At 52.2% G+C, this 25,510-nt stretch overlaps 10 protein-coding genes across 10 annotated transcripts; 7 read left to right on the top strand and 3 right to left on the bottom strand.

The window, feature by feature from the left end:
• Window positions 1–504: 504 nt before the first annotated feature.
• AYO21_07236 (hypothetical protein) lies at window positions 505–1,513 on the top strand (the record flags this gene model as incomplete). Its single annotated transcript, XM_022657193.1, has 2 exons — window positions 505–544; window positions 630–1,513. 2 exons carry the CDS (start codon window positions 505–507, stop codon window positions 1,511–1,513), a joined length of 924 nt encoding a protein of 307 aa, XP_022510528.1.
• A 305-nt stretch (window positions 1,514–1,818) lies between these two features.
• Window positions 1,819–2,367, top strand: AYO21_07235 (hypothetical protein; the record flags this gene model as incomplete). The annotated part of the gene is made up of 1 exon (XM_022657192.1): window positions 1,819–2,367. One exon carries the CDS (start codon window positions 1,819–1,821, stop codon window positions 2,365–2,367), a length of 549 nt encoding a protein of 182 aa, XP_022510527.1.
• A 609-nt stretch (window positions 2,368–2,976) lies between these two features.
• Window positions 2,977–4,152, top strand: AYO21_07234 (hypothetical protein; the record flags this gene model as incomplete). The annotated part of the gene is made up of 2 exons (XM_022657191.1): window positions 2,977–3,292; window positions 3,350–4,152. 2 exons carry the CDS (start codon window positions 2,977–2,979, stop codon window positions 4,150–4,152), a joined length of 1,119 nt encoding a protein of 372 aa, XP_022510526.1.
• A 298-nt stretch (window positions 4,153–4,450) lies between these two features.
• Window positions 4,451–6,005, bottom strand: AYO21_07233 (hypothetical protein; the record flags this gene model as incomplete). The annotated part of the gene is made up of 4 exons (XM_022657190.1): window positions 4,451–4,529; window positions 4,580–5,165; window positions 5,215–5,798; window positions 5,860–6,005. 4 exons carry the CDS (start codon window positions 6,003–6,005, stop codon window positions 4,451–4,453), a joined length of 1,395 nt encoding a protein of 464 aa, XP_022510525.1.
• A 1,212-nt stretch (window positions 6,006–7,217) lies between these two features.
• On the top strand, window positions 7,218–9,402 carry AYO21_07232 (hypothetical protein; the record flags this gene model as incomplete). Its single annotated transcript, XM_022657189.1, has 2 exons — window positions 7,218–7,852; window positions 7,908–9,402. 2 exons carry the CDS (start codon window positions 7,218–7,220, stop codon window positions 9,400–9,402), a joined length of 2,130 nt encoding a protein of 709 aa, XP_022510524.1.
• A 431-nt stretch (window positions 9,403–9,833) lies between these two features.
• On the top strand, window positions 9,834–11,517 carry AYO21_07231 (NADH-ubiquinone oxidoreductase 51 kDa subunit, mitochondrial; the record flags this gene model as incomplete). The annotated part of the gene is made up of 3 exons (XM_022657188.1): window positions 9,834–10,199; window positions 10,268–11,255; window positions 11,348–11,517. The coding sequence occupies 3 exons, from the start codon at window positions 9,834–9,836 to the stop codon at window positions 11,515–11,517; spliced, it is 1,524 nt and encodes a 507-aa protein (XP_022510523.1).
• Window positions 11,518–12,059: 542 nt separating this feature from the next.
• AYO21_07230 (hypothetical protein) lies at window positions 12,060–14,776 on the bottom strand (the record flags this gene model as incomplete). The annotated part of the gene is made up of 2 exons (XM_022657187.1): window positions 12,060–14,579; window positions 14,654–14,776. The coding sequence occupies 2 exons, from the start codon at window positions 14,774–14,776 to the stop codon at window positions 12,060–12,062; spliced, it is 2,643 nt and encodes an 880-aa protein (XP_022510522.1).
• A 412-nt stretch (window positions 14,777–15,188) lies between these two features.
• On the top strand, window positions 15,189–17,657 carry AYO21_07229 (hypothetical protein; the record flags this gene model as incomplete). The annotated part of the gene is made up of 1 exon (XM_022657186.1): window positions 15,189–17,657. The coding sequence occupies one exon, from the start codon at window positions 15,189–15,191 to the stop codon at window positions 17,655–17,657; it is 2,469 nt and encodes an 822-aa protein (XP_022510521.1).
• Window positions 17,658–19,946: 2,289 nt separating this feature from the next.
• AYO21_07228 (hypothetical protein) lies at window positions 19,947–22,010 on the top strand (the record flags this gene model as incomplete). Its single annotated transcript, XM_022657185.1, has 1 exon — window positions 19,947–22,010. One exon carries the CDS (start codon window positions 19,947–19,949, stop codon window positions 22,008–22,010), a length of 2,064 nt encoding a protein of 687 aa, XP_022510520.1.
• An 857-nt stretch (window positions 22,011–22,867) lies between these two features.
• AYO21_07227 (hypothetical protein) lies at window positions 22,868–25,047 on the bottom strand (the record flags this gene model as incomplete). Its single annotated transcript, XM_022657184.1, has 2 exons — window positions 22,868–24,792; window positions 24,852–25,047. The coding sequence occupies 2 exons, from the start codon at window positions 25,045–25,047 to the stop codon at window positions 22,868–22,870; spliced, it is 2,121 nt and encodes a 706-aa protein (XP_022510519.1).
• Window positions 25,048–25,510: the final 463 nt, after the last annotated feature.

Raw genomic sequence — 25,510 nt, 5'->3', positions numbered from 1 at the left:
AGGAGGCGGGTCAGCGCAGAAGGAAGAGCAGCGCTTATAATAATACTTTTCTCTGGTCCATACTCCATACTTGTACTCATGATCACATTCCCAGCCAGCCCCTTGTACGGCTGAACGGGCTGTAAGGAAACCAAGGAACCAAAGGGTCCAGGAAGCCGCCACAACAAGAATAGCGCCGCATTGAGAAGCAAAACCGTCAAAAGGGGAAAGCGGGGCCGTAAAAGGGGGATTCATCCAATGGACGGCTGCTGTTGGAAATCAGAGCTCCAGATGCCAGAGTCGCATTAGTTTGTTGAACGCGCAGCCTTTATTTTTCGAATGCCACAATATCTGCCACCAGCAAGCCGCAACCCGCAACAGCATTTCCCTTGCGACTGTGATTCGATGGCAATCAGCTTGTCTCCTTGAAGTCGCTTCTCCTTCACATCCGTCGTCCTCTCCCGTCGTCTTTGGTGCCCTTCCAAGACTCGTGTCCCCTCAGCCGCAGGAACTCAGCCGCCCAACATGGCGTCGAAACCCATCACACTTCAAATACGCCCTCGAGGTAAGCAAATTTGGTTGACACCAAGACATGAACAGAAACTTCCGACCCTTGCCCCTCGACAGCATCCCTGCTCACAATTTTGTAGGGAAACCCATCAAATCCCTGCCGGAGTCCCTCGATCTGAAACCCGACGCCTCCGCAGCCGACTTGTATTCTGAACTTGCACGCAGAACCAAATACTCGATTCACCAGCTGCGCGTGACCAAGGGCTCCGATGGCACCGTTGTGGCCAACTCAAAGGACACCTCGATATACCAGACCGGGCTACGTGACCAGAGCACAATTCATGTAAAAGACCTCGGGACACAGATAGCATGGCGCACGGTCTTCCTGGTGGAGTATGCTGGGCCGATCCTGATACATCCGGTGATACTTTTCCTACGACCGTACATCTACCCATCTGCCAGCAAGGAGTCGTCGCAGTTACAACAAGTGCTCTGTGTGCTGATATGCTTGCACTTCGTCAAGCGGGAGCTGGAGACGTTGTTTGTTCATCGCTTCTCGGCTGCTACCATGCCTCTCCGCAATATCTTCAAGAACAGTTTTCATTACTGGATCCTCTCCGGCCTCATGATCGCATTGTTCATCTATTCCCCATACTCGGCAGCAGCACAAGAGCCGAACCCACTACTATTTTATCCCGGGATGATCATCTTCCTCCTTGGGGAACTGGGGAACCTTCAAACACATCTCATCTTGAAAGGGCTCCGAAGCTCGGGCGGGACTGAACGAGGCATCCCCCAAGGGTTCTTGTTCAATCTCGTGACCTGCCCCAACTATATGACGGAGACTGCCTCTTGGCTTGGGGTTTACCTTCTAAGTGGTCTCAGTTGGGGAGTACTCATCTTTCTTATTGTCTCCGTTGTCCAGATGGGGCAATGGGCAGCAAAGAAGGAGCGACGATACCGCAAGGAGTTCGGTGACAAATACAAGAAGAAGAAGTTTACCATGCTTCCAGGTATCTGGTAAAGCATGAGAAATCGAGTTAATGTTTCTTGAAGCAAGAAGAGAGACTGAGCGCCAGAAGTTGTAACAGAGCTACGATCGAGGTTGAAAAACGGCTGCGTCTAATACTGAATCTCTTGAGATGGCAATGTCTCACCAAGCAGACTGAGTCTCCGTCGAGTGAAGTGAAAACGCTTCACTTCAATGTGCAATCTGTGAGTACAAATTTCTCGTGGCCCATGCAAGATCTTCCTCCTCTGGACCACACCAGACAATACGGAATCGATCTTCGCCCTTCATCTTAGTCCCACGTTGGACTCGAATCCAGAATGGTTGTCAACATAAAGCTCATTCTTGGAACGATGACTTCCTTCCTGCTCATGGCCCACGCAATCCCGGCTCACCTCGAAGCTGCCCTGGTCGTCCGTAACGAAACGATTTTGGATCTCCCACTCGATGACGATCTTCTCACCTTCAACATCGACCCTGACATGGCCGGCCCGGAGTGCGGTTTGACGTATGAGGCGAACATCAATGTGAAGAACCGCGGAGACGAGGCCAAGACCAGTAACTATTGCAATCTTGTCTACAAGTACATCACGAACACAGCCAACGATGGCAAGAAATCGAAGAACGTCAATATTGTCTACACCTGTCCTGGGACTCCCGAGCCAACAGACCCTGAGGGCTATGGTTCTCTTGACATCAAGTTCATTCTCAACGCACCTTCGGATTTCGCACGCGATCAGACCCAAGAACCGGCCACCCTACATCTTCTCAACATCCACGATGGTGCCGATCTCACGCTGCCCGTCACAATCAATTACAAAGTCACGTCAAATTCGGAGATTATCTGGCAATTCATGAATTGTCCATAACCTGAAGCTACATCCATGATGCCAATCAAGCGCGCCTTCGCAGTTTGCAAAACGACATTATCAAATACAGGCTGCCATCCGGATTCGAGAAGGAAGCAGGGAGATTTCAGGCCCTGCACACATTCTGCAATGCCAGATGGGCTGAGGCAACTTTATGACAGTCACGGGTGTGACGCTGAAGGGAATTAGCTGAGGGCTGGCGTCAGAGAGGGAGGAGATGTGATCAGAGTACTTTCACTTTAACTGGGAATCTAGAGAGCAAGATCAGTTTACCCCAGAGATGAACCAAATTCGGCTCGTTCTTGTAGTCAGCTACCCAAGAAAACATTGGTCTTGTGTGTTTATTCAATTCAGATTATTCGTAGTTCTCTGTCAAGGGGCGCATGTAGATAGTTGTGGCGTCGTAAGGCTGCAGGGCTGCAAGGCTGAGAGGCTACGAGGCTGGCATCGGAGAATGTGGAGCGAGTACCTCGAACCAACTCCTTGGGAACTTCTCCCTACCACTTCTTCCGCCGCAGCGACCTCACTTCAATTATGTGAGCACGAACAATGGCCTGCGGAGCAACTTCTTGAGACTTCACCTCTCGATTTGGCCCAAGGCACCTCAAAATGCACTTCGCGCTGCCCCCGCGCAAAACATCCCATCCTCCTCCCTACGTTCGAAACAGTAATTTGACTGCGGCAGCTCAGAGACGGCGCAAGCAATTCCAAGTGGGCGCCTACATCGTGCTAGGGATATTGACAGTGTACCTTGTCGTGCGGTTCATTCTATCACTCGATTTAACAGGAGGACATAACGATGGTGCAACGTCGATTGAAGGGCCCCAAGACATTGTCATCGTCACGGTGTTCGACAATGCGACAATGAGCGAAGATTATGTGCGGATAGTCAAGGCAAATCGAGATGATTACGCCAGGAGACATGGTAAAACTTGCGTGAATGGAGGAGACACTGGAACATGGTAAACTGATTGCGATCCAGGATACAAGAACTTCTATACCAACACGACGACCTACTTCAGCCTCGTGGACCCTTCCCCCTTATCCTGGTCGATGATACCAGCAATGCGACATGCATTGACTGAGCATGCCACGAGCACCTTTTTCTGGTCCTTGTCCGCCGACGCCTTCATCACGAATCCTTCAGTCTCCTTAGAATCCCACGTCCTTCAACCGCTCGAGTCGTTGATGCTCAAGGACATTCCTGTCGTGCCGCCAGACTCAGTTATCCATACCTTCTCTCATCTCAAGCCTTCTCGCACACATCTAATTCTGTCTCAAGATATGGACAACCTCGCCCATACTTCGTTCATCCTTCGCAATACCCCCTTCAGTACAAAAACGCCAGACAATTGGGCCCATTACTTCTTGGATGCCTGGTTTGATCCTTTATACCGTGCTTATGCATTTCAAAAGGCTGAGAACCACGCCCTCGAGCACCTAGTCCAATGGCACCCCACAGTCTTGGCCAAGCTGGTGCTCATCGAGCAACGCTGGATCAACTCCTACAACTACGCCACACCACCGTCGAAAGACCCATCGACGGGACTCACACGCACTCACGACAGCATGTGGCAGGAGGGGGATTTGGTGGTGAATCTCAAAGGATGCAGAGAAAGCGACAGGCGTGACTGCGAAGACGAAATGAGATACTACTTTACCAAATGGGAGAAAGAGGTTGAAAAACTGGACGGGAAGAAGCCAGAGCATAAAGTCGGACGTCCGACACTGAGGCGCCTTAAGGATGAGAAGAAGGCTGACAAGGTCAAGCCTCCGAGACGATAAGGCTGAGTGACCGGACTCCCTTCCGCATTCACGGTAGTCTGGAATTACCTGTGTCGTCTTATGGCGGAAGCTGTATTCAGCAGGGCACGGCAGTGATAGAGGACACTGTATAACAGATTTTCGTTGATACAACAGGCGCACAACTGGGACACTACGAGCGAGGCTATGGGCAATTTCGGGACAACAAGATCGGCCAACAGAACCAGTAGAGCAATATCTTTTCAAGAATGTTACAACTCGGCACGATCCCCCACTCCAAGCTGTCTTTTGACCGTCTCCTTTTCTGCTGTGTCCGGCTTCAGGCGAGATCTCCTCTGTCGGCTCGCAATTTGTCATACCTCAGCACCGCACCGAGCAGTACTTGGGCACCAATGGTGCTGGCGGATTGTCAGCAAGTGACGAGGTGAAGCAAAGACAACGGACTTACCAGTCTTCTGGGCTGCAGTATTCCTTTGGATTGTGGCTGATTCCGTCCTTGGTGACGGTGAAGATCATGCTTGTGGGACACCGACGGTTGGTGTAACAGCTGTCATGACCAGCACCACTGATCATATATTTCCACAATTGTCCATCGTCAGCTGTCATGGGAAGGTCTTGACAGACCTCTTTGGCGCTTGCTTCGACGGCAGCGATACAGTCGGTGTGGAAGTTGACTGCTGGACTATCCACCAATTCCTTCCATTCCACTTTGCAGCCTTTCTCGCTCTCTTTCTCTGCGATCCTCGCAAACGCAGATCGACATGTCTCCTCGATCTCGGCGAGTTTGGCGTCCTCGGTGTGTCGAATATCCAACGTGAAGGTCACTGTGTGAGCCATGGTGTTGATTGACCCAGGTTGTTGGTTCAGGATGCCAGTTGTCGCAAGACCCCCGAGTTTCTTTGCAACGGCGTTGGACTCGACAATCAGCTTCGCAGCGCATAGCATGGAGTCCATCCTAGCAGTGAAAGGGGTGGTTCCGGCGTGGGTATCTCGGCCCTTGACCGTGATTTCAAACCATTTGAACGCTTGCACCCCTGTCACAGTCAGGCCGGGAATCTGCTAACATGTTCAGCAGTTACTGACCTTTGACCACTCCGACTCTCCTTTTCTCTGCCTCCAATATGGGACCTTGCTCGATGTGGACTTCGAAGTGCGCTGCTATGGGAAATGCTTTGTATGATGCGGGTTGCGATCCAAGATATCCGATTCTTTCGAGTTCTTGCTTCATTGTCTTGCGGTGTCCATCCTCTCCAGGCGACACCTCGGGCAGATTCCAAGCTGTTTCCAGAGGGACAGCCTCAGCCCAGACGCCAGACGACACCGCCATCATGGGAAAGCGCGCTCCCTCTTCGTTGGTCCAGTTCACCACTCCAATACTTCCTTCGGTCTCGACATTGTTTTCGTGCAAGACCCTGAGGACTTCAATCCCAGAGGTGACGCCCAAGATACCGTCATATCTCCCGCCGGTCGGTTGAGTGTCGAGATGTGAGCCCATCATGATCGGAGGGGCTTTTGAGTTCTTTCCTGGCCTCACAGCGAACATGTTTCCCATTTGGTCAACGCTTATCTTGCAATTCAAGGACTGGGCGACACCCATAAACCAGTCTCGAACCTCCTTATCCGCATCGTTGAGACTGAGCCTTGCCATTCCAGTCTCGACAGGGTCACTGGTAGAGCACTAGATCAGGACCACTCCTCTGTCGGGCGGTTGGGGACTTGTACACTTACTCTCCATATCGATGAGCAGCGCCATACTTGCAGCCACTGTGGATGGCGTCCATCAATCGTGATTGATTGACTTTCAAGCTAGATATGTCATGCTTTGATCGAGTGCCATTGATGCCGTTCACCGCGTGAGTTCCATTTACAGCCATTTTTCTGATCGTCCGAACCTTCACCCACCTGTTAGACCTTCCCGGGTTGAAAGAAGTAAAGGATCTTGAAATAGGAGATGAAGAGGATGTGCACGCCTGAGATGATCTTGTGATCAATCGCAGTCCTAGATTCCGACCAAGGTCAAAATAGGACGTGACAAGGGACATGGGCAGTTTAGTTGATCATCTACAACACACAAGACACACATGAAGATGATTATTTCTTTTCTTTTTGTTTTGTCGGACGCTCCTCTCCTCTCGCTGGTTGTTGATTGGGTTCATCTCCTCCGAATGATACGAGGGCAAGAGGCGAAGAAGAGATCTAAGGACTTGTCCGCTCGTGCATCGGCTATGGTTCTCTTCCACTCTTCCTACAAATTGGAGAAAGGCGACATTATATGGAGATTCCCGACAACAACATGGCACGCATGGTTCCGTCAGTCTGCATGTGGCGAAATAGTGGATTTGATTCAAAGGACCAGACACTCTCTAAACCTCTCTGGATCGTGGGTAGAGGGAGAGAGGTTCAAGGCTGTCTTGTCTCATATGCATTCCCTGGAACACGGTCTATAAATGTTACACAGATCACTTCTACAATACTTTTTTCCGAGAATTGGATAGCAGTATTAATGCTGTGAGCTCCTGTTCTTTCATTCCTCATTCTCATTGCCATTGCCATTGATTGCCATCGCCGCCTTGCTTGCACACTCCATCCCCCACCCCAGTCCGTGCCTTGTATACTACAGATATAAAAACTTCTATTCCCCTGTGTCTTCAACATCAACTACACGTATCCCTATCATCCTATCACCTCGTCGCATCCTCAAGGTGGATCATAGACTTCTGGCGAATAGCTAGAAAGAAGGTTGTGTCACTTGTTCTTCCTCTTGTCGCTCATTGTAGCCACCACACAACCATTGCGCGCAGTTTTGCCTCACTTCTAATCTATTTGCTCACCGTCAATCAAACACTCCATTGTGACCTCTTGCACTTTTCAGCTGTTACACAAACACCTGTCACTTCTGCTATTAGCGTGTTTTCCTGCTTAAATACGTACAGTTATATTAACATTTCTTATTTCTTAATTTTTTTCACTTTTTTGCTGTCTCATGATTGACAAGATTTTTTTTCATTTTTGGCTGGAAAGTCGCACACCGAGACAATTTGATATCGCCTTCTTTGACGTCAAGACAAATACGCCGAGCACACAACATGGAGCCCGATGAGACTACCTTGAACCAGGATGTCATCGACAAGATCCCCCAGAGTTCTACACCTCCGCTGCGCATGAACGATGAGGACACGGCACAAACAGACATTTTTCGCAACCATCAACGCCTTGTTGATTGGGTGCTCGAGAACGATGGATACTTGCACCCGCACGCTCAGATCGCCTTCAGCTCGCGCAAAGGATACCATGCTGTCGTCGCTGAAGGGCATTCCCTCGTGAGCGGAACGCGAGTTGCGAGTTGCCCGATGCCCATCACCTTGTCAGTGCTCAATGCCTTTGACATCCACCCCTTTTCAAATCATGGGACGAGCTTTCCTGGGCCTTTCCTAGACACCCAGTCCAGGAGACCCGAGTCTCTCCAGGCTTTTTTTCTGATGGAGCAACTGGTCCTTGGCGAGCAGTCCTGGTGGGCTCCCTACATTGCGACACTGCCCACGGTGGAGGACATCAGCGCCATGCAATTCGAGGAGGAGGCCGATGTGGCGTGGCTGGAGGGGACCAACCTCAAAGGCGGATTCTCCACGCAAGCTGCTAAATGGGAAGACATGTACCTGAAAGGGTTGGCCCATTTGAAGGAACTAGGGTGGCCCAATGCGCTGAATGAATCATACACATGGTACGTGGACGTGAACTGCTTCTCCCTCCTCCGCTCTCACTTACACAAGACCTAGGCCTCGCTTCCGTTGGGCGGCCACCATTTTTGGGAGCCGTTCCTTCACCTCACAGGTGCTCGATGCTACTCGTCCCGCGGATCTCGCCACCATCCATCGCCGAACAACGCCTTATGACCTCGTCAAGCTCTTTGGAGACCGCTTCGCAGTGCTACTTCCACTCCTCGACCTCCTCAATCACAAACCCGCCGCGCAGGTCGAATGGCAAGCCCAGTACCATTTTGTCGGGCTACAGATCCTCGAGACCTACGAGTCTGGGAAGGAGCTTTGCAACAACTACGGTCCCCGAGACAACGAGGGTCTTCTTCTGGCGTATGGCTTCACGATCCAAAACAACCCGTTCGATCATCTTGTCGTCAGCATCAAAGCGCCGCCTGGATCGCCGTTGGATGTGGCCCGCCGGACATGGAAACAGGACATCAGATCAGATCCTGAGAGGAGATGTTTCTTATTCAACCACCAACATCCTGAGTCGACGTCAGCCCACGCGCTGGAATCGTCACTCTTCTCGTTTGACTTGTTGGACAGTATTTCCATTCTGTGCGCCAACGACCGCGAAATGCAGAGCATGGTGACGAGAAACCAGTCGTTGATGAGCTACTGTCTCGCAGACAAGCCTCGCTTTCCGGACCGCCGCATCATATTGGAGACCTTGAGCCAACTTCTGAGAGAATGTAATGCTCGTGCTGAACGGTTGAGAACCACTGATCCCCGACGAACCGTTGCTGGTCTGGAACCCGCCAATGCAATGCAACAGAACGCCCGGGTTTATCGGGACAGTCAACTGGAAATCGTCGAAACAGCCGTGGCGCTCTGCAATTTTGTGCTGAAAAGCGCCATCAAAGGGGTCGAAGAAGCCGAACAAATGTTGACCAGGATGCAAGGCCAAGTATCATGTTCTGCCCTGGCGAATATGAGACACCTGACCAAAAGACACGCCCGGCTCACTCGCCCCTTTGAGCTTCTTAATCTGGATGGCCTGATCGAGATGATTCCTAATTCCGAATGTGTCCGAAGATGTTTGGCTACGTTGAGTCAACAACTTCAGAGCAACGCCGATGGTACGGGGTCATCTGGCGCTTCGAACCCAACGAGCTTAACTAGAAGCGGACTTGCAGTCACTCTTTCGGCGCTATACAGCGAATATGCCCACGGCGTCAAATTCCCACACAGAATCACCGAATGGGTCAAACAGCTGACCACATGGTATCCTCCGGACAGTGACTCTTGGGCGTATGTACCGAGTCCTGGACCTTGGGCACCTGGAGAGGAACCCCCGTCAGAGCTGATGGACCTACTCGCGGCACGAGCTGCTTTGTCTCCAACCATAGCGGTCGAGTCGAGCGTCAAACGATGGCTGAAACCAGAGGGGATATGTTGGGGATGGAATGTCATGGAAGAAGAGAAGGTCATTGTTCCCTCGTATCTCGCAAAAGAAGATTTCAAGGGCGCCGGAGATGGCATATCGCTTTTGATTTACTGGCAGCAGTTCTAGGGTCCTCTGGCATGGTACTGGTAGCAATGTGTTCGGGGCAGGTCTGCGACAATGCCACTTGCGTTGTCACTTTGGGAGCCACTTGTATGGCGCAGAGGCAGCTCGGGTAAGACTTTGGCATTTTTGATGATTACGACCTTTTCACGAACGAGACATTCCATAGCTGAGATACTCGTAGTACTTGCTGTCAAGGTGGGAGGGCGCGGCTGCGCAAGGCTGTATTTGTATAAAGCCGAAGTATTGCCGCACCAGAGGCATCTATGACGAGGAAAGCTTCCGACCAATCAGCGGAGCTCAATATCGAAGACTTCAACATTGATTTCGTAGTTGACGCACTCTAACTCTCCACCTCCGACGTCCTCGCCTCCTCCCTTCCCCCTTCCCGCCGCACACTCGTTGGAGTGTATCGTCGTCCTCACATCCTCCCCAAAATGATCGTCCGGTCGTCAGCCGCCCGAAACGTGGCCCGCGCGGCGTCCAACACCGCTTCACGGTCAGCCAACTCGTCAATCGCCGCCGCCGCCAGCTCCTCCACCCTCCATTCCCGCCGAACCTACGCCACCGTTCAAGAAGGACAACCCCAGCAGAGACGCTACGGCGGTCTGAAGGACCAAGACAGGATATTTCAGAACCTCTACGGCCACCATGGCACGGACTTGAAGAGCGCCATGAAATATGGCGACTGGTACAAGACCAAGGAGATCCTGCTCAAGGGCCACGATTGGTTGATCAATGAGATCAAAGCTTCGGGTCTGAGAGGGAGAGGTGGTGCGGGATTTCCCAGCGGGCTGAAATTTGTAAGGCTCTTCGGCCCCAGAACAGTGATATGCGCAGATGGACTGCTAACCGAGGGCATGAATGATAGTCGTTTATGAACTTCAAGGGTTGGGAAAACGACAAGAAACCCCGGTACCTGGTCGTCAACGCTGACGAGGGTGAACCGGGGACTTGCAAAGATCGAGAAATCATGCGCAAAGATCCGCACAAACTCGTCGAGGGGTGCTTGGTGGTTGGTCGCGCCATGAACGCCACCGCAGCGTACATTTACATCCGAGGCGAATTCTATCACGAGGCCACTGTTCTCCAGCGCGCTATTCAAGAGGCATACAAAGAAGGGTTGATTGGCAAGAATGCCTGCGGGTCAGGATACGACTTTGATGTCTACCTGCACCGAGGCATGGGAGCATATGTATGCGGAGAGGAGACTTCGCTCATCGAATCGCTTGAAGGAAAAGCCGGAAAGCCTCGTCTCAAGCCGCCCTTCCCTGCAGCCGTCGGTCTTTTCGGATGTCCTTCTACCGTCACAAACGTCGAAACGGTGTCAGTTTGCCCCACCATCGCTCGACGGGGTGCGAAATGGTTTGCCGGCTTTGGTCGCGAGCGTAACCAGGGCACTAAGCTGTTTTGTATATCTGGACACGTCAACAATCCTTGCACCGTTGAGGAAGAGATGTCTATTCCTCTCCGGGAATTGATTGAGAAGCACTGCGGCGGTGTTCGCGGCGGCTGGGATAACTTGCAAGCCATCATCCCTGGTGGCTCGTCGACACCCATTCTACCTAAGCACGTCTGTGACGATCAATTGATGGACTTTGATGCGTTGAAGGACAGCCAATCCGGTCTGGGCACTGCGGCGGTGATTGTCATGGATAAGTCTGCCGACGTGGTGAGGATGATTGCCAGACTGAGCGCATTTTACAAGCACGAGAGTTGCGGCCAGTGTACCCCCTGTCGAGAGGGCAGCGCGTGGACCGCGAAGATTATGGAGAGATTCGAAAAGGGTCAGGCCAGAGCGAGAGAGATTGACATGATCCAAGAACTCACCAAGCAAGTCGAGGGACACAGTATTTGCGGTAAGCCTTTTCCTCTTTATTACTCCTCTAATGGACACGGTCACGGACCTGGATAAGAATACGGATGCTAATCTAATCACTGTGTTTTACAGCCCTGGGCGAGGCCTTCGCGTGGCCTATCCAAGGTCTCATCCGCCATTTCCGGCCCCAGCTCGAAGCCCGCATTAAAGAGTACTCGCAGGTCGCCGGTGGCGAGTCGCTAGCTGGTGGATGGGAGCCCGACTCGTCCAAGAAGGGTCTGCTCATCGCACCGGGACAATAAACTCTTTTTTTTTGAAAATGATATGCTGGGGGTTAGAGGTGGTCAGTCAGTCAGTCAGTCAGTCAGTAGTCAGTCAGACTGATCTGTGTCTCGAAAGAGGAAAGAGGAAGGGTTGCAAATTGGACAAGGTTCCGATCGTGATCGTGATGGCAGGGAGAGTCGAGGTTGATCTGGATCTTGATCTTAATCTTGATCACTGAGTGGTGGGAGCATAACAAGTCGAAGAAGAAGGCTGAGTGACTCGTTCAACTTTCAAGCGCATGCGGCGTCTCTTTTTCCAAATCACGCCAGAAGTCTCGATGGAGGGAGAGGAGAGAGAGACAGAGAACATGAGACGTGGAATAAAAGATTTGTATATATATTTCATATCTTAGGCCATCTTTTTGTTCCTTTCCTTTGCCTTGGCCTTGCCGTTGCCATTTCAAATGGCATTGCCGATGGCTTGTCTCCCCTTCCGGTCCTGTCCTGGTGATATGGATGCCGGTGCTGAGTATCTCGTGTCGACATGTGTATTCACGTAGATGTACTCGGTATAGTCAACCTCAATTTTCTTCTTCTTCTTCCAGTTCCATTTCCATTTCCTCCTCGTCCCCCCCCTCCTCACCATAGCGATATGTCGCTGCATTATTGCGAATAGCGGCTCTAGCGGCCTCCGCCATGCACCGCTTAGGCGCTTTCCGCCCGGTCATCAATTCAAACTGGCCGACGGCTTGCTCGATCAGGGCTTCGATGCCGTCGACCAGGACCCAGGGTCTCTGGGTCGAATCTCGAAATCGCTTGATTTGCTTCGTCAGTGGCGTCTCCCTTGTCATGTAAGCCATTTCGACGACGACTCCGCCACTGGGCGACGTCAGCCACTGCTCTGGCATCTCAAAGTTAGCGCCTGGTTTCCCGTCCAGGACCTCCTGAGTGACACACGACACCACGATCGTTGGAGGCGCAAATCCTGTCGGCCAAGGGTCGGTGATGTGTTCAACGACTTGTACTGGCTCTGGGGCAGTTGGTGAGGTGACCCTGTCCATCTGGGACCGGGTCCAGTCGTTAAAGTGGCGAGCCAAAGCTTGTGTGTTGGAGACAGTCCTGTTGTATACAAATATGTGCTTGCAGCCCAATTGCAGCATAGCATAAACGGCAGCTCTCGCCATCCCTCCGGCGCCAATGATCAAGCAGGTGGTCTTTGGCTGGATGGCATTGCGTGGAGACAGGCTTCTGCTGACACAGATCATTATGCTGATAAAATCAGTGTTATCCCCAAACCAACCAACGATTCTGCCCGCACGATTTCTCAGCTGGGCCTGTATGTCTAGCGATGGTATAACCCCTTGAGGCCCTTCGGGTTGTTGCCGGAGAGGAATTAGGGTGTTGAGCGCCCCTATGGCTTTGGCGTGCCCGCTCAGTGCATGCATGTGAGGAAGTAGCTTGACCTTGTATGGCTGCACCACACTCAAACCACCCAAAGCGTCATCCTTCGCAAGCAAATCAATATCCGCCCGAGTCATGATGGTTTTGGTGCTATACCGATGTTTCAAGCCAAGTAAGCTGTAGCCTGCATTGTGCATTGCTGGCGACAAAGATCCCAAGACGTTGGCTCCAACAACATAGAATTGAAGAGGGTCGAAGACAAAGCTGTCAAACAGAGCGCTGATGATCTGTTTGGAGGATAGTTGAGGCCAGAAGGGTTGCGTTTCGGCATTGGGAAGACTCGGGTGAGTAACGGCTGTCAACACAGGGTTCAAGATTTGAGAAGTTCGACCCAGAAATCCGACGTTGTAGATTATTGTAACAAGTCGAGGCCCGGGAAGTTGTTTCAATTGTTCAGCAAACCAAATCGCCGCATCATTCTCCTGGCGTGACGTCGGAACTTCGAGAATTCGAACCATATCAAACTTGAAGTCGCGCGCCCTGGTGTACACATTTTGCAAATTTGGATCCGTCCAATTCTTGTCCTTGGAGGAGTAGTAGCTATAGTTGCCGATCAGCTTGGTATGGCCCTTGACGAGTCCGAGATGGTCTATGTGGCTGGGGTCTAGGTCGAGATCTATAGAGATGTACTGAACTCCGAGTCGAAGTCCCTGCAATAGAACTGCCACATAGATCTCCGTCGTGTGGGATGCGGAAAGTCCACGACTGGCAGACAGAAGAATAGGGACGGTCAAGGCTCTCCTAGCGGTCGCCACCATCTTGCTTAGCATCCTCGGGGTGTCTGACTGCCACTGGTCAACAAAGATCTCCAATACATCGCCAGCAGCTTCCAGAGCGCCAAAGTCCACTCGTCCCTCAGCGAAGTCTGAGGATTTTATGAGCAGTGCATGGGAATAGGTCCGCGATTCCACCGGTCCGTCCAGCGAGAACGGGGATAGCACAGTCGGATCTGGCAAGGAACAACCGGTAATGAATCGAACAAACGATGAAAAATCGGCTTGAGCATTTCTGAGTTTGAAGGAGTAGTTTGGCGACGCGCGGTCTGCTGCCATGTCCACATCCGCAGACCCATTCATGGAATCATCTTCGAGGTTGTAGAAGTCGAAATTCGAGCATTTTCGATGAGTCGCGTTGCCCTGATCGAGCAGCTTAGTAGCTCGATCGTCTAGGTTGAGAGTTGCCTTGATCTGTTCCATGTCCCTTAACACGAACACAACGGGGTTTGTCTGGCTGTACCGTCTCAGATATTCTTGGAGTCCACTTGTGAGACTTCCGAGGCCGCAATCGATTACACATCGAAATCTGTTGTCCTCCAGCATGCGCTTCGAAGTCTCGATGTCTTGTCGATGGAACTGCTCACTGCCATGGATTTTGAGATAGTCTTGTCTCGACATACCATTGACGGTCTGGAAATAGTGGTCTTCAGTCACGAATCGTCGCCCGAGAGCGGTGGCTGCAATTAAACCCAGAGATCGCTTTCCAGATGCCCTGATCCCAACCAAGACGAGAGAAGCTTCTGGGTGGAAGAGGCGGCTGGCGGTTGAGCCATCTGGAACCGGCGTCTTCAAAGAGTGATTTGAAGTTTGTTGCAAGGTAGGTTCGTTCTGAGCAGCCACTGACGGATGCCGGGCTGCTGCCGTCTGATCAACGGGTAGAAGTGGTGAGGCTCTGCCAGACACTAAAGGCTGAAAAGGACTGTGGAGTGAAGGTTCACTAAGTCGATCCGGTGCAAGCTCGCCAGCTCTGCTTTGGGATACCATGATGACCGTTCATCCGTGCTCGATCTCATTTGGAGACTGTCTATATGAAGAGTGCATTCTGATACACCATTGGCCATGTTGGAGCTCGTTGTCGAAGACGTAGAGGAATGCTGGATCAAATAATGGTTCGGAAAGACGAGGCTACCAGTGGAGATTTGGGTTGCCCTGGTGTGAGTTTGGTGAGTTGGTGAGTGGTGGAAGAGGGATTAGTGGGCGCAGGCTTGTGGGCGCAGGCTTCCTTCCCACCCCGCCAGCAACTGAGATGTTTAGTTTAGTTTAATTAGTGGGCACCCAGGTGGGTGCACTATCCGATCAACGTCAATCGCTAACCTGCTCTACTCGGTACATACCAAGTACAGTATTGTGATGACCTCTGCCACGATACCCTCATGAGACGGCTTGTTCTTGATGCTGATGTGTCTCGACCCAACCCTTCCGACAGGCCACTCCTCTCCTTGAACATGGCTGTCGCACCCCTTCCTCCTTGTGATGGCCTCACGTAGCACGGACGCGGAGAGACGGACTCGAACCAGCGACGAAGAAGGCACTTCAAAGCCAATACGAGCCCGCGTTTCACGCGCCTGCACCCGCTGTCGAGCCCGCAAAGACAAGTGCGATGCGAAGCAGCCCAGTTGCACAAACTGTGCAAATGCCGGACAATCGTGCGTATACGTGGCAGGGACCAAGAGGAGAGGACTTCAGGAGGGGTATGTGCGCGGCCTGGAGAAGTTGTGGGCTGTCATGCTACAAAAGGTGCACGGACTAGACGATGCGGTTCAGCAGGTAGTGCGTCGGAACGAACAAGAGCTGTTGCGCATATGGAACCATCAGAAACTTGGTGATGGCCTTCACACAACATGGAAAGAGTCAAATGTGCTTACAGAGCTGGAGAAGCTCTTATCCCATCTCGAGCATAGCTCTTCAATCCACCCAAAGCGCAAGCGCGACATCGAAGACGACGGCGAAGACGAAGCAGCAGAGCCTCTTCACCATCGAAGCCGAGGCGATAAATATGTGCTCACATCAGATTTCAAGGTCGTTGAGATGGCACAAATCCCGAACGAAGAAGAGACTGGACCTGGCTTCGGAGATCCTCTGACTGAGGGCAAACTCGGGATCACACGTCCGGAAGAAGTCCCTCTGCCATCTTCGGCCTCACGTCTTTTGGATCAATATTTTACTTTCACCCACTGTTGGTTTCCAATCCTGGACAGGCCTGCTACGTTGCGGAAATTCTTCGAGCACACAATGCCTCACAAACGACGTCCTCTCGACCATGCTGATCTTTCTTGCATATGGGCTATCTTGGCCTACTCTCAGCAACAGACGGGGCATCTTCTGCCAACGCCTGCTGCGACACCTGGAACCAGCGTTGCCGAGCTGCGTTCTTTAGCAAGGAATCTGATACCGTCCGAGCGTGGACCTTTCTCACTTGGCCATGTTCAGGCTTTGTTGTTATTGGTCCTCCTTGATATCGGCATGGGCGACTGGACGTCTGCGTGGATGCTGGTCGGCTCTGCTATACGAGCTTTACTGATCTCCAAGGGACCGGAAGCGGTGGTCCCGTTCGAGAATCCGCGGGGCTTGTATTCTGACTCTAGAATTGACAGAGATGACGGCACGACCGCTTCGAGACATATCCTCGATTCAAAACATAGGAGCTGGCAGGCCCTTCTGCAAGGCTGTTTTGTCTTGGATACCATCATCGCAATCTGTCTAAAGAGGCCGCCACATCTTCGGAGTGGTCATTTGAGTTCTACCCAGTTCCTCGAAGAAGACGGACATGAAGAATGGGAACCGTGGAAGGCAGTTGCTGGTGATGACGGCCCCGAGTCGAGAGAGCCAGCGTTCGTGACAAGCTGCTTCAACCGACTGACTGAGCTCTGTATGATTGCCAATGATGCGTTCTGCACAAAGGTCTCCCACGCAACAATGATAACACCAACACAGCACGTTGTATCTCGGCTGCGTTCGCTGGGCGAGAAGTATCCCTTCACTCTCTCGGATGTTATACGACGCCCACCACATCAGATGCTTTTACACGCGTGTCATTTTGCCTTTCAAACGGCCAACTCTCAATGGAATGGGGACCAGCCAGAGCTTAAGTCGAAACTCGCAGAAGTTCTGAGGTTATTTGACCATTCGTGGAATCTTCCCAACAAATGTGGTATCCCATCCATGTTGATCCCACTTTACTGCCTAGCCAACCTAGAAACCGATACTTCTTCATCGCCTATTAATGGTCCTCACTTGGTTCCGGAAAGGCCTAACCTGGTACGGTCGAGGTTGGCCTTGATCTGGCCAGGAGCAGAATGTTTCATGAATGGTGGTACGCCCATGAGATCAACCGGGCTTCTGAGCACAGCTCCAGTGTTGCCGTTCAACAATGCCTTACAAACACAACCAGCATCCGCCAATATTGCGCCCGCTTCAAGCAGCCACAGAGATCTGGGTCGCCTGCAAGATTTTGAGCACGAGCCGACCCTCCTCCGATATCATGACATGGCTCAGTATGGAAACGCAATCGAGGTGCCACAGCCGAATGCGTCAACTGCCGCGGATTATGTGGACTACGGTGCTATGAGTGTTGACATGCCCGAAGAGAATAATGAGGCAAGCGTTGGCCTAAATTCAATGACGAAAACCCCCAAAGTTTCTGGGTTGTCAACGTCTCCAAGCTTTAACGGCGATGAGATTGATGCCTTGTTCCACGAAATGGCTCAACTCGATACAACTCGATGGACTGATGACAGGACTCAGGGACTTAAAGACTTCGGCTTTCCGGATGACACCACCTTCGAGGCTTTTTGCAATGATCCGGATCGCTTGATGGGATCGGATGGGTTCATGGGTGTTATCAATAATGAGAGCAATCTTCTCTCCGAAGATCAAGCTGCAACATCGGGCAATGACAATCTTCGAATTGGAAAGATGACCTTTGACGATATTTTCCGATGATGGAGGTCCGCGAGGAGTTTAGTTGCCAGTGTCACGATTGCTTTGAAGGCCAACTCCGCCTTCTGGGCAGCATGTATTTCAGATAGAGTGTGCATACAACGTATGAACTTACTTCAGTCCATCTTTGACATTGAAAGTCATATCCTTTTCGTCTCGACTTGTTGATCCGTCAACCCAAAACATTGAGCAGCATTATCGTGAGTTTCCGTGGTGTTCGTCGTGCACAATCCCTGTATCCCAGACGAGGCTGCAGCCTCGTTGCCGAAGTTTAGCCGCAGCTTCCACTTTTACTCAACACACCAATGCAGTTTTCTTTCTTCGTCGACTTGGGGTCTCGAGAGGTTTGAGCAGCTGTTCATAGGTCACGATCTTTGTACTTCAGCGTGTCCTCTCAACAAGCGCGCATTGTTCAACTGACGAAACTGCTTTGAACTCCAATCACCGGTCTCAGGAGCGCAGAACTGTACAGCTCTGCTACCTCCGTCGACCTTTCACTCTTACATCCCGTTCTCGGCAGAGACTTGCGAACCCTCCAACAGGATGCCTCCCCGTGGCTCCTCGACAGCAATCAACCCAGTTCGCCTCCAGACCGTGTCACGGTTAAAGATCAGACACCCAGACAAGCAAGAGCCGAATCCATGTCTAGGGCCCATGACTGCTATGCTGAGTATGTCTGTGCCAATTGCCTTTTCCCTAGGTGGACTGGAGGGTGGTCAAGATATTTTGTGCGACGTGGAAGATCCACCACCGTAAGAGCTAGGATGATATTGTCGAGTGGACGCAGAAAATATGGCTCGCCACCAATCCAGTGCAAAGCGCAGGAAGGAACTCTATAATACTTGCAAAAGCTTGCTGACATGATTCTTTCTAGACTGCTGGGCCGCAGGCGCCGCTTCAGGAGGCTGCGGACACCTTGAGAAAGCTCTGAGAGACTGCATGGACTCACCTGTACGTTGCGCATCCGCACTTCTGAAGTGGTCTTGCGACCATTACCTTACAGACGACTGACTTGTTCGCTGCCAGAAACCCCCGCCAAAGGGCAAATCCACGATAAACCACCATCTCGGTCGCTTATATCCACTGATCTCGGGACCGAAGAAAAAGACGTGAAAGGACTGTCTAGTGTGAAGGGACAATTCTGTGATGGGCCACTAGCACTATCAACCCATCCGAGCATCGCTTTCCTGGGATCTACAGGAGCGGTCTACAGGCTGTTTTGGCTGGAGCATGCTCAATATTAGAGGAGGATTCATACTTCGCCAGGCTGTATAAATACAAGTTATTAAGAATGTGGACGCAAAATGACCGCTCGTGCTGGTCGAGGTGTGGCAATCTGCTCAATTTGGCCTACAGATTGGTGGAAAGACGGAGCACATGAGCATAGCGTGGAATGGACGGCGCCGGGAACTGATAACTGCTTCACGCACATCATATATCTGGGCTAGAAAGGAGTCTAGCATCGTCAACGCGAACACCGAGCAGTCTGAACATGACTTGATTGAAGTCCTTGGCCAATTCGTCGAGAAGACATCTTTGGGGTTGTACAATATGAAGGATGAATTGATCTATACGATATGTAACAATGCACCGCCGAGGTTCTCCCTCCCCACTCGAATCGCCAATCGAGCAGTATTCAGCCGTATAGTTTGCCTACTATATTGAACTTTGAGCAGAATGGCAGTGAGCACATCGCGAAACCTTCCCTGTACGATTAAAGTAACCGACCTGCAAAGGGCTAGCCCTTTGCCCTCTGACGTCATTGCGATCTATAATGAGGCTGAGTGGTTCAGCAAGGGCCGTGGTCGCCTTTCACGAGTCTAAGCTTCCCACTGATCTATCTCTACTCAGTACAGCACAGACCCATGTCGCCAGCAGAGACTGGCTCTGACCCAGACTTTGCCCAGGCCCAATAGGCGACGCAGCTGTCTCAGTGTCTTCTACGACTCAACCCTCGAAGTCCTTCCTCGACTCTCCCATCTGCTCAGGTATTTCAGTTGCCTTGCGTCGGTCTAAACCCCTTTAAGATGGACATGTCGAGAGCCAGCCTTTCCAAACACTTCATCGTCTCATTTATCATTGGCTGTCCTTAAGCGACCAAATACCCTTGGATTTTGGTAGGAGATGGCCGCCTGGGGCTGCGCCACTGTGCATTGGAATGGATCGAAGGGGGAATGAACAGCACCACCTCACCTCGATATCGCCATTACGGTTCGATATCTTCGCATAGTCTGAGAGCCACACACTCTCTGTAATATCTTGTCCAACTACATCTCCTTCGTCCTGGGTGTCATGGCGGATGCAAGTCATATCACCACCCATCCTCAGCCTTATCGCAAACGGGAAGACTCTCAGGCCTTTTGCAGAAAATGTGCATCATTGGACTTGGAGAGGGTGTTTGCCCTTTCTCAGAGTGATTCTACACCCGTGACAGTGATCAAGCTCGACAAGGGGTACGAGCCCTCGTGTCCGCTTTGCAGGTTCCTGGGACATATCGCCCACAACAGCCCGCGATCACCTAAACCGATCCTAACCTTTCTGAAGATATATCATCTGTGTACTCGCTGCGGTGTGTCGCTTCTTGACTGCCTACATCCTGACGTGGTCTTTGGGGTTGTTGGCACAGATCGAGAACTGCCGTTGGCAAAGGTTCTCAACCGGTATGAGAACCTCGAAAAGCGTCAACTCATCTCTGATTCCACCTGTCTCCTGCGGGATGCTGGTCTTATACTACCCATTGATCAGGAGTCCACCCCTGTCCGTTTACAGGGGCACCAGATAGACGCCAATTCCATCAATTTTGAGGCTGTAAGCAGTTGGATAGCGACTTGCAGGAGACTTCACCCGCAATGCTCAAAGGCCTCCGCCAACTCTACCGCTTATCCCAGGTGGCTGTTTGACTGTCATGATAGAAGGCTTGTTCGCAATTATGGTAGTGTCGAGTACACGGCTCTGAGCTATGTCTGGGGTTCAGCGTCGACAGCTTCCTGTCCGAGCGGGATCCATGGAACTAACGATGACCTGGCTTTGTTGCCACAGGTAGTAGAGGATGCCATTTCGGTCACCAAAGCTCTCAACTTTCGATATCTCTGGGTTGACCGGCTCTGCATTCGGCGTAACAACAAGCACGAGTTTCATCGTGACCTAAAGGATATGGCCTCATTCTACCGTGCCGCTCAGTTGACCATCATTGCGCTCCACGGGGAGAGTGCAGATGATGGTCTTCCGGGCGTCAGCACCGTCCGGTGCGAAGAACAGCCTTGTGTCGAGATCGGGAGTTGTCGCCTGATATCCACCATGGGCACGCTCGAGTCGGCAAGGTATCGCTCGAAATACATAACTCGAGCGTGGACACACCAGGAGGAAGTCTCATCGAGGCGTCGGTTGTACTTTACGCGTCAGCAATTGTACTTCAAGTGCATGACATCGTCGACATGTGAGACGGTCGCCGCCCACAGCTCGCTCGAGGAGCTTTTGGTTGAACCAACCGTAACCTCTACTGGCAGTCCCAAACACGAACTGGACGGGTTTGACACCGCCTGGGAGCACATCTCCCAAGTTTCGAGACGGAGTCTAACATACGAGTCAGACCGGCTGAATGCAGTGCTTGGTCTTCTCGAAGAACCGTCACTGCTCAAAGAGTCGTCTAACCTGCGCCAAATCTACGGCATGCCCATCCCACCCGGCAGGAGGTGGAGGGACGACATGCTTTCGCCCGACGCACTGTTTGCCCTCTCACTTCTCTGGACCAGACGTCACACCGAGAGCCGGCAAGATTGCTTTCCGAGTTGGTCCTGGGTAGGCTGGAGCGGCGGCAAGGTGGTCCCGATCTCTCTGGGCCAACACGCCGCGGAAGGCTCGTGGTCTAACGACGTGGAGGTCGGCCTACAAGCATGCGACACGGGCGACGCGGTGAGCCTGAAGGACGTGTCGCGCTTCACCGAGGCCGCCGTGGACGAGATGCCCCGGGTTCTGCGCGTGAGGAGTCGAGGCTGTCGCCTACGCAACCTGGTCCGCAACCCATCACCCACGCAGCGCGTCCGGGCGAACTTTGTGTGCGGCTTGACCGAGAGATCCGTGCCCATCGACACGGAACTGTGCTCGGACACCGCACTCAGCCGCCTCGAGACGTGCGGCACCGTTCTCGCCCTCGACTTTGTGGACCGGTCCAAGGGCCACGACCTGGATCGCTCGGCGCCCTTGCTGGTGGTGGCGGCCGTGAACGGGACAGATCGGCCCTTTGAGCGTGTCGGGACCATCCGCCTGTCGGCGATTCTGTCGCTCACGTACCTGGAGCGTCTGAGGCCAGCCGACTTTTTGTCCAAGTGGGAAAACGTGACGGTGCGGATAGGATGAGGGATGAGGAGGGCAGTCAAGCCAATGTATGGCCTGAATGAAGAAGACGGGCCATATATCAATGTCGAATATTTCATATAGTCATGAATAGCAACAGAAAAATATGATTTATGATCTATTGATATGATACGATGTTGTATTACACTATGAACCACTCCCCTATCAACCAACCCAAGATAGAGAAAAGAGAAAAGATTCATCCATATCCAGGAAGACGCCGTCGCTTGATATCAATGACTAGGTCTCCTTGCTGTGCTGTGTTGTGCTGTTCCTTGTTGCGCTATGCTAAGATATGCCATGCTGAAATGTGAAGTGATTTGTTGTTCGTGTCAGGTCGTAAGTCTCATGTGGGTGTTGTGTGTGGTGTGGTAGATGAACAAACAATAACAAACGACCATCAACTGATATATATAACCAAGCAAAAAGATTCAAAAAACATAAAACGCCCGTTGTTTTTCTGTGGGGAACCCTTTTCGTTCCAATCCATCCATCCATCCATGAGTCTCGTACAATGCATATGTATGCATGTATACCATATCAGACCAAGCTATGCTATGATGCTGCAAGACCGTACCATGAGATGTAATGAGATGCTATGCCATGTCATGTCATGTCATGTCATACCCTGACCTGACCTGTCCTTGTCCCCGCTACCGAGTACCAACAAAACCAAAATAAACCGCCAAAAGAATAACCTGAGAAATGTCAATGATCGCTTCCTGGAAGAGATGGAAAAACAAAGTCGCTAGCTATGCTATACCACGCCATGCCATGCCATGCCAAATTCGAGATGAAACATCCACAAAAAAAATGGTTAAAATCAGGTTCAGAGTCGAGGAGGTAGGGATAGAGGGGTTTCATGACCGCTTGAACATGAAATACCCGTACATGCCACCGACGTCTTGCTCGACCATGGGGATCTTGCGCATGCCCCACCAGCGCGCGCCCATCTTCCAGGCCCGGGCGCCGTTGTCGACGTTGGACCCCGGCACTGGCTGCCGCACGAACCAGCCGCGTCGGCCGAGCTCCTTGACGACCCACTCGAGTTTGCTGCGGTCGCGGACGTGCGCGGTGCGTCGCTTGATCTCCTGCAACACGTCGCTGCCGAGCTCGATGACCTCGAGGGGGAGGGTGTCCTTGTTCGTGAGGGCCGAGGGGGAGTAGGACAGGGAGAGCTGCGTGACGGAGCGGACGGACGTGAGGTCGAGGTAGCGAAGCGTGCTGGGCTGGTGCTGGTGGTGTGACGCCGCGGCGGCGGGCGATGAGTCATCAGATGATGATCCTGCTGCGGTGGCGACAGAGGTCTTGTCCATGACGTGATCCTCACCTTCGGAGGGCGCGGATGGAGAAGAAGGCTTGAACAGGCGCATGATGTCGCTGCCCAGGCTGAGGTCCGCGCCACGTAGCCCGAGTTCCTCCAGGTGCGTGGAGAGAACTCTCAGCGCCGGGATGTGTGAGGCATTGACCTTGGCACCGCCCAGGTTGAGGGACCGTAGACTCGGAGGCAAGGATCGCAGCAACCGGGTGACGTTGTCTTCGGAGAGCAGTCTATGCCGCGATGCGTCGGCGGCCAGGTTCAGATAGACGACATTGCCCCTGACCGCGGGATGGGTAGTCAAAAACTTGACGACGCCAGAGCCCGTGAGGCGCGTGCAGCGCTCGATGTTCAGGTGCGTGATTCTGGCGGTGTGCGGGATCGACATGAGAGCCTTGTCGTTGATGAGGGTATGTGCGACGTCCAGATGGGTGAGGTTCTCAAGCAGCGGGAGGAGAGATTCGAAAACAGGTTCTTGCAGTGTGGTGCATTCATGCAACGACAGCCGTTTCAGGCTTTTGAGGGGAGTGGAGAGTCGCGTGGTGACAGAGGTAAAGGCCTCTGCGAAAGGCCGAGAGGAGCAGGCACAAAAGTCCATGGCCTGCATAAGAGGCATGTTGAATAGTTTGGAGAGGATGTTAGCGTCGAGTTCTTCGTCTACGTGCTCGTGGACCAAGAACGCTTGCAAGTTCGGCATGACATCCAAGCATGCGTTGAGCGTCTCGGGCTTCAAGAAGGGCGTCTGGTTGCGAGTGTTGCGGGCGCTGCCAAAGCCCATGTTGGAGTAATGAGAAAAGTCCAACCACTGCACCAATTCTCCGAGCTGGGGTGTGGTCTTGAGACTTCGCATGAGTTTGGCAAAGGCTCTCGATTGTGGGATCGAGACATGTCGATACAACACCCGCACGGCCGCCGCCTGAATCTTCTTGGACACGAGTGAACAGCTCGCCAGGTCAACATGAGGCCGAGCGTAGGGGTCTGCCGTGTGGTCAACCGTCACATAAGAGAGGATGAGCTCGAGAATCTCCTCCGGCATAGCCTCCAAAAAAGGATAGCCCTCGCGCGATGTGGTCGAGATCACGGACTGGGTGTCGTCGGAGTCGTCGATAATTGCTGACTCGGCCCCCAGTCGGATAGAGTCTCTAACCTTCTCTCTCCATACCTCGAGACTGAAATCGGCCGGACGAGGATGAACCCGAGTAATCTCTTTGGCGAAGGGGAGGTTGAACAACTTTTGTGCCGCTCGCCGCTTCTCCAACTCGTCTAGGATCTTTTCCAACTTCCTCGGGTTGTTGCGAGCATATCCCTCTAGTCTTGTCCGGACATGATCCTCGTGTGAGCCATCGAAGTGATACGAGCACAGACCCTTGGTCTTGCACCACTGACTGCAGGGCCACGCTATCCACTCAACTTCCTCGAGGTCCTGAGATGACAGGGACGACCCAAATGACTGGGGAAGGCCATCATCTGTGGGCGATGGTGGTCAGCTTCTATGACCCTAATACGGTGTGATGGTCATCACGTACCTGTTTCTTCTTTGACCGACGCATATGAGAACTTTCTAGAAGCGGTCATGTCTTCGGGGGGTTCAATGAGATGGTGATAATGAGCTTTGAATAACAGTAATTCCTCAGGCTTTTCGTGAATCCGGGGAATAGTAGTACTGGAAGTGTTGTTGTGGTTTGAGCATGGGCCACGGTCTGGAAGGTCGGGGGACAACATGATGGCTTATGTTCAACCGTGCTCCCCTCTTAAGAAAAATTGCTCTAGATTGTTCCCCGATGACCAAAGAATGCCACAAAAGGTAGTCTGAGCGAACTCCACCAGTGACCCCGGGGAAAAGATGCAGGGTAAACAAAACAAGGTGATCAAAGAGCACAGGTTAGGAAAAAATTATGAAAAATGGGGGTAATAGAAACATGGGAAAGGGGACGAGAGTGCAAGGAAGTTCTGTGTCATTCCTTTTCAGTTTCGGATGGACGACGGACATTGGCAGGAGAGGCCAAAACTGTGAGTAATACGTACCACCGGTTTGCAGAGCCTTGACTTGTCCACTAAGCAGTTAACGGAAGGCTATGAATCACTCTGGCCCCGGATTTGTGGGCTGCCACGGCTACCTTTTGTTCGTTGGCCTCTCTGCCCAAGGTGAAAAGAGGACCGCGGCCAGACTTCCGAAAGCATCATC

The sequence above is a fragment of the Fonsecaea monophora genome, assembly GCF_001642475.1.
Source record: "Fonsecaea monophora strain CBS 269.37 chromosome Unknown Scaff54, whole genome shotgun sequence".
NCBI lineage: Eukaryota > Fungi > Ascomycota > Eurotiomycetes > Chaetothyriales > Herpotrichiellaceae > Fonsecaea > Fonsecaea monophora.
Note: the sequence above shows the minus strand (reverse complement) of the source record. Positions and strands in the feature narration are given on the sequence as shown.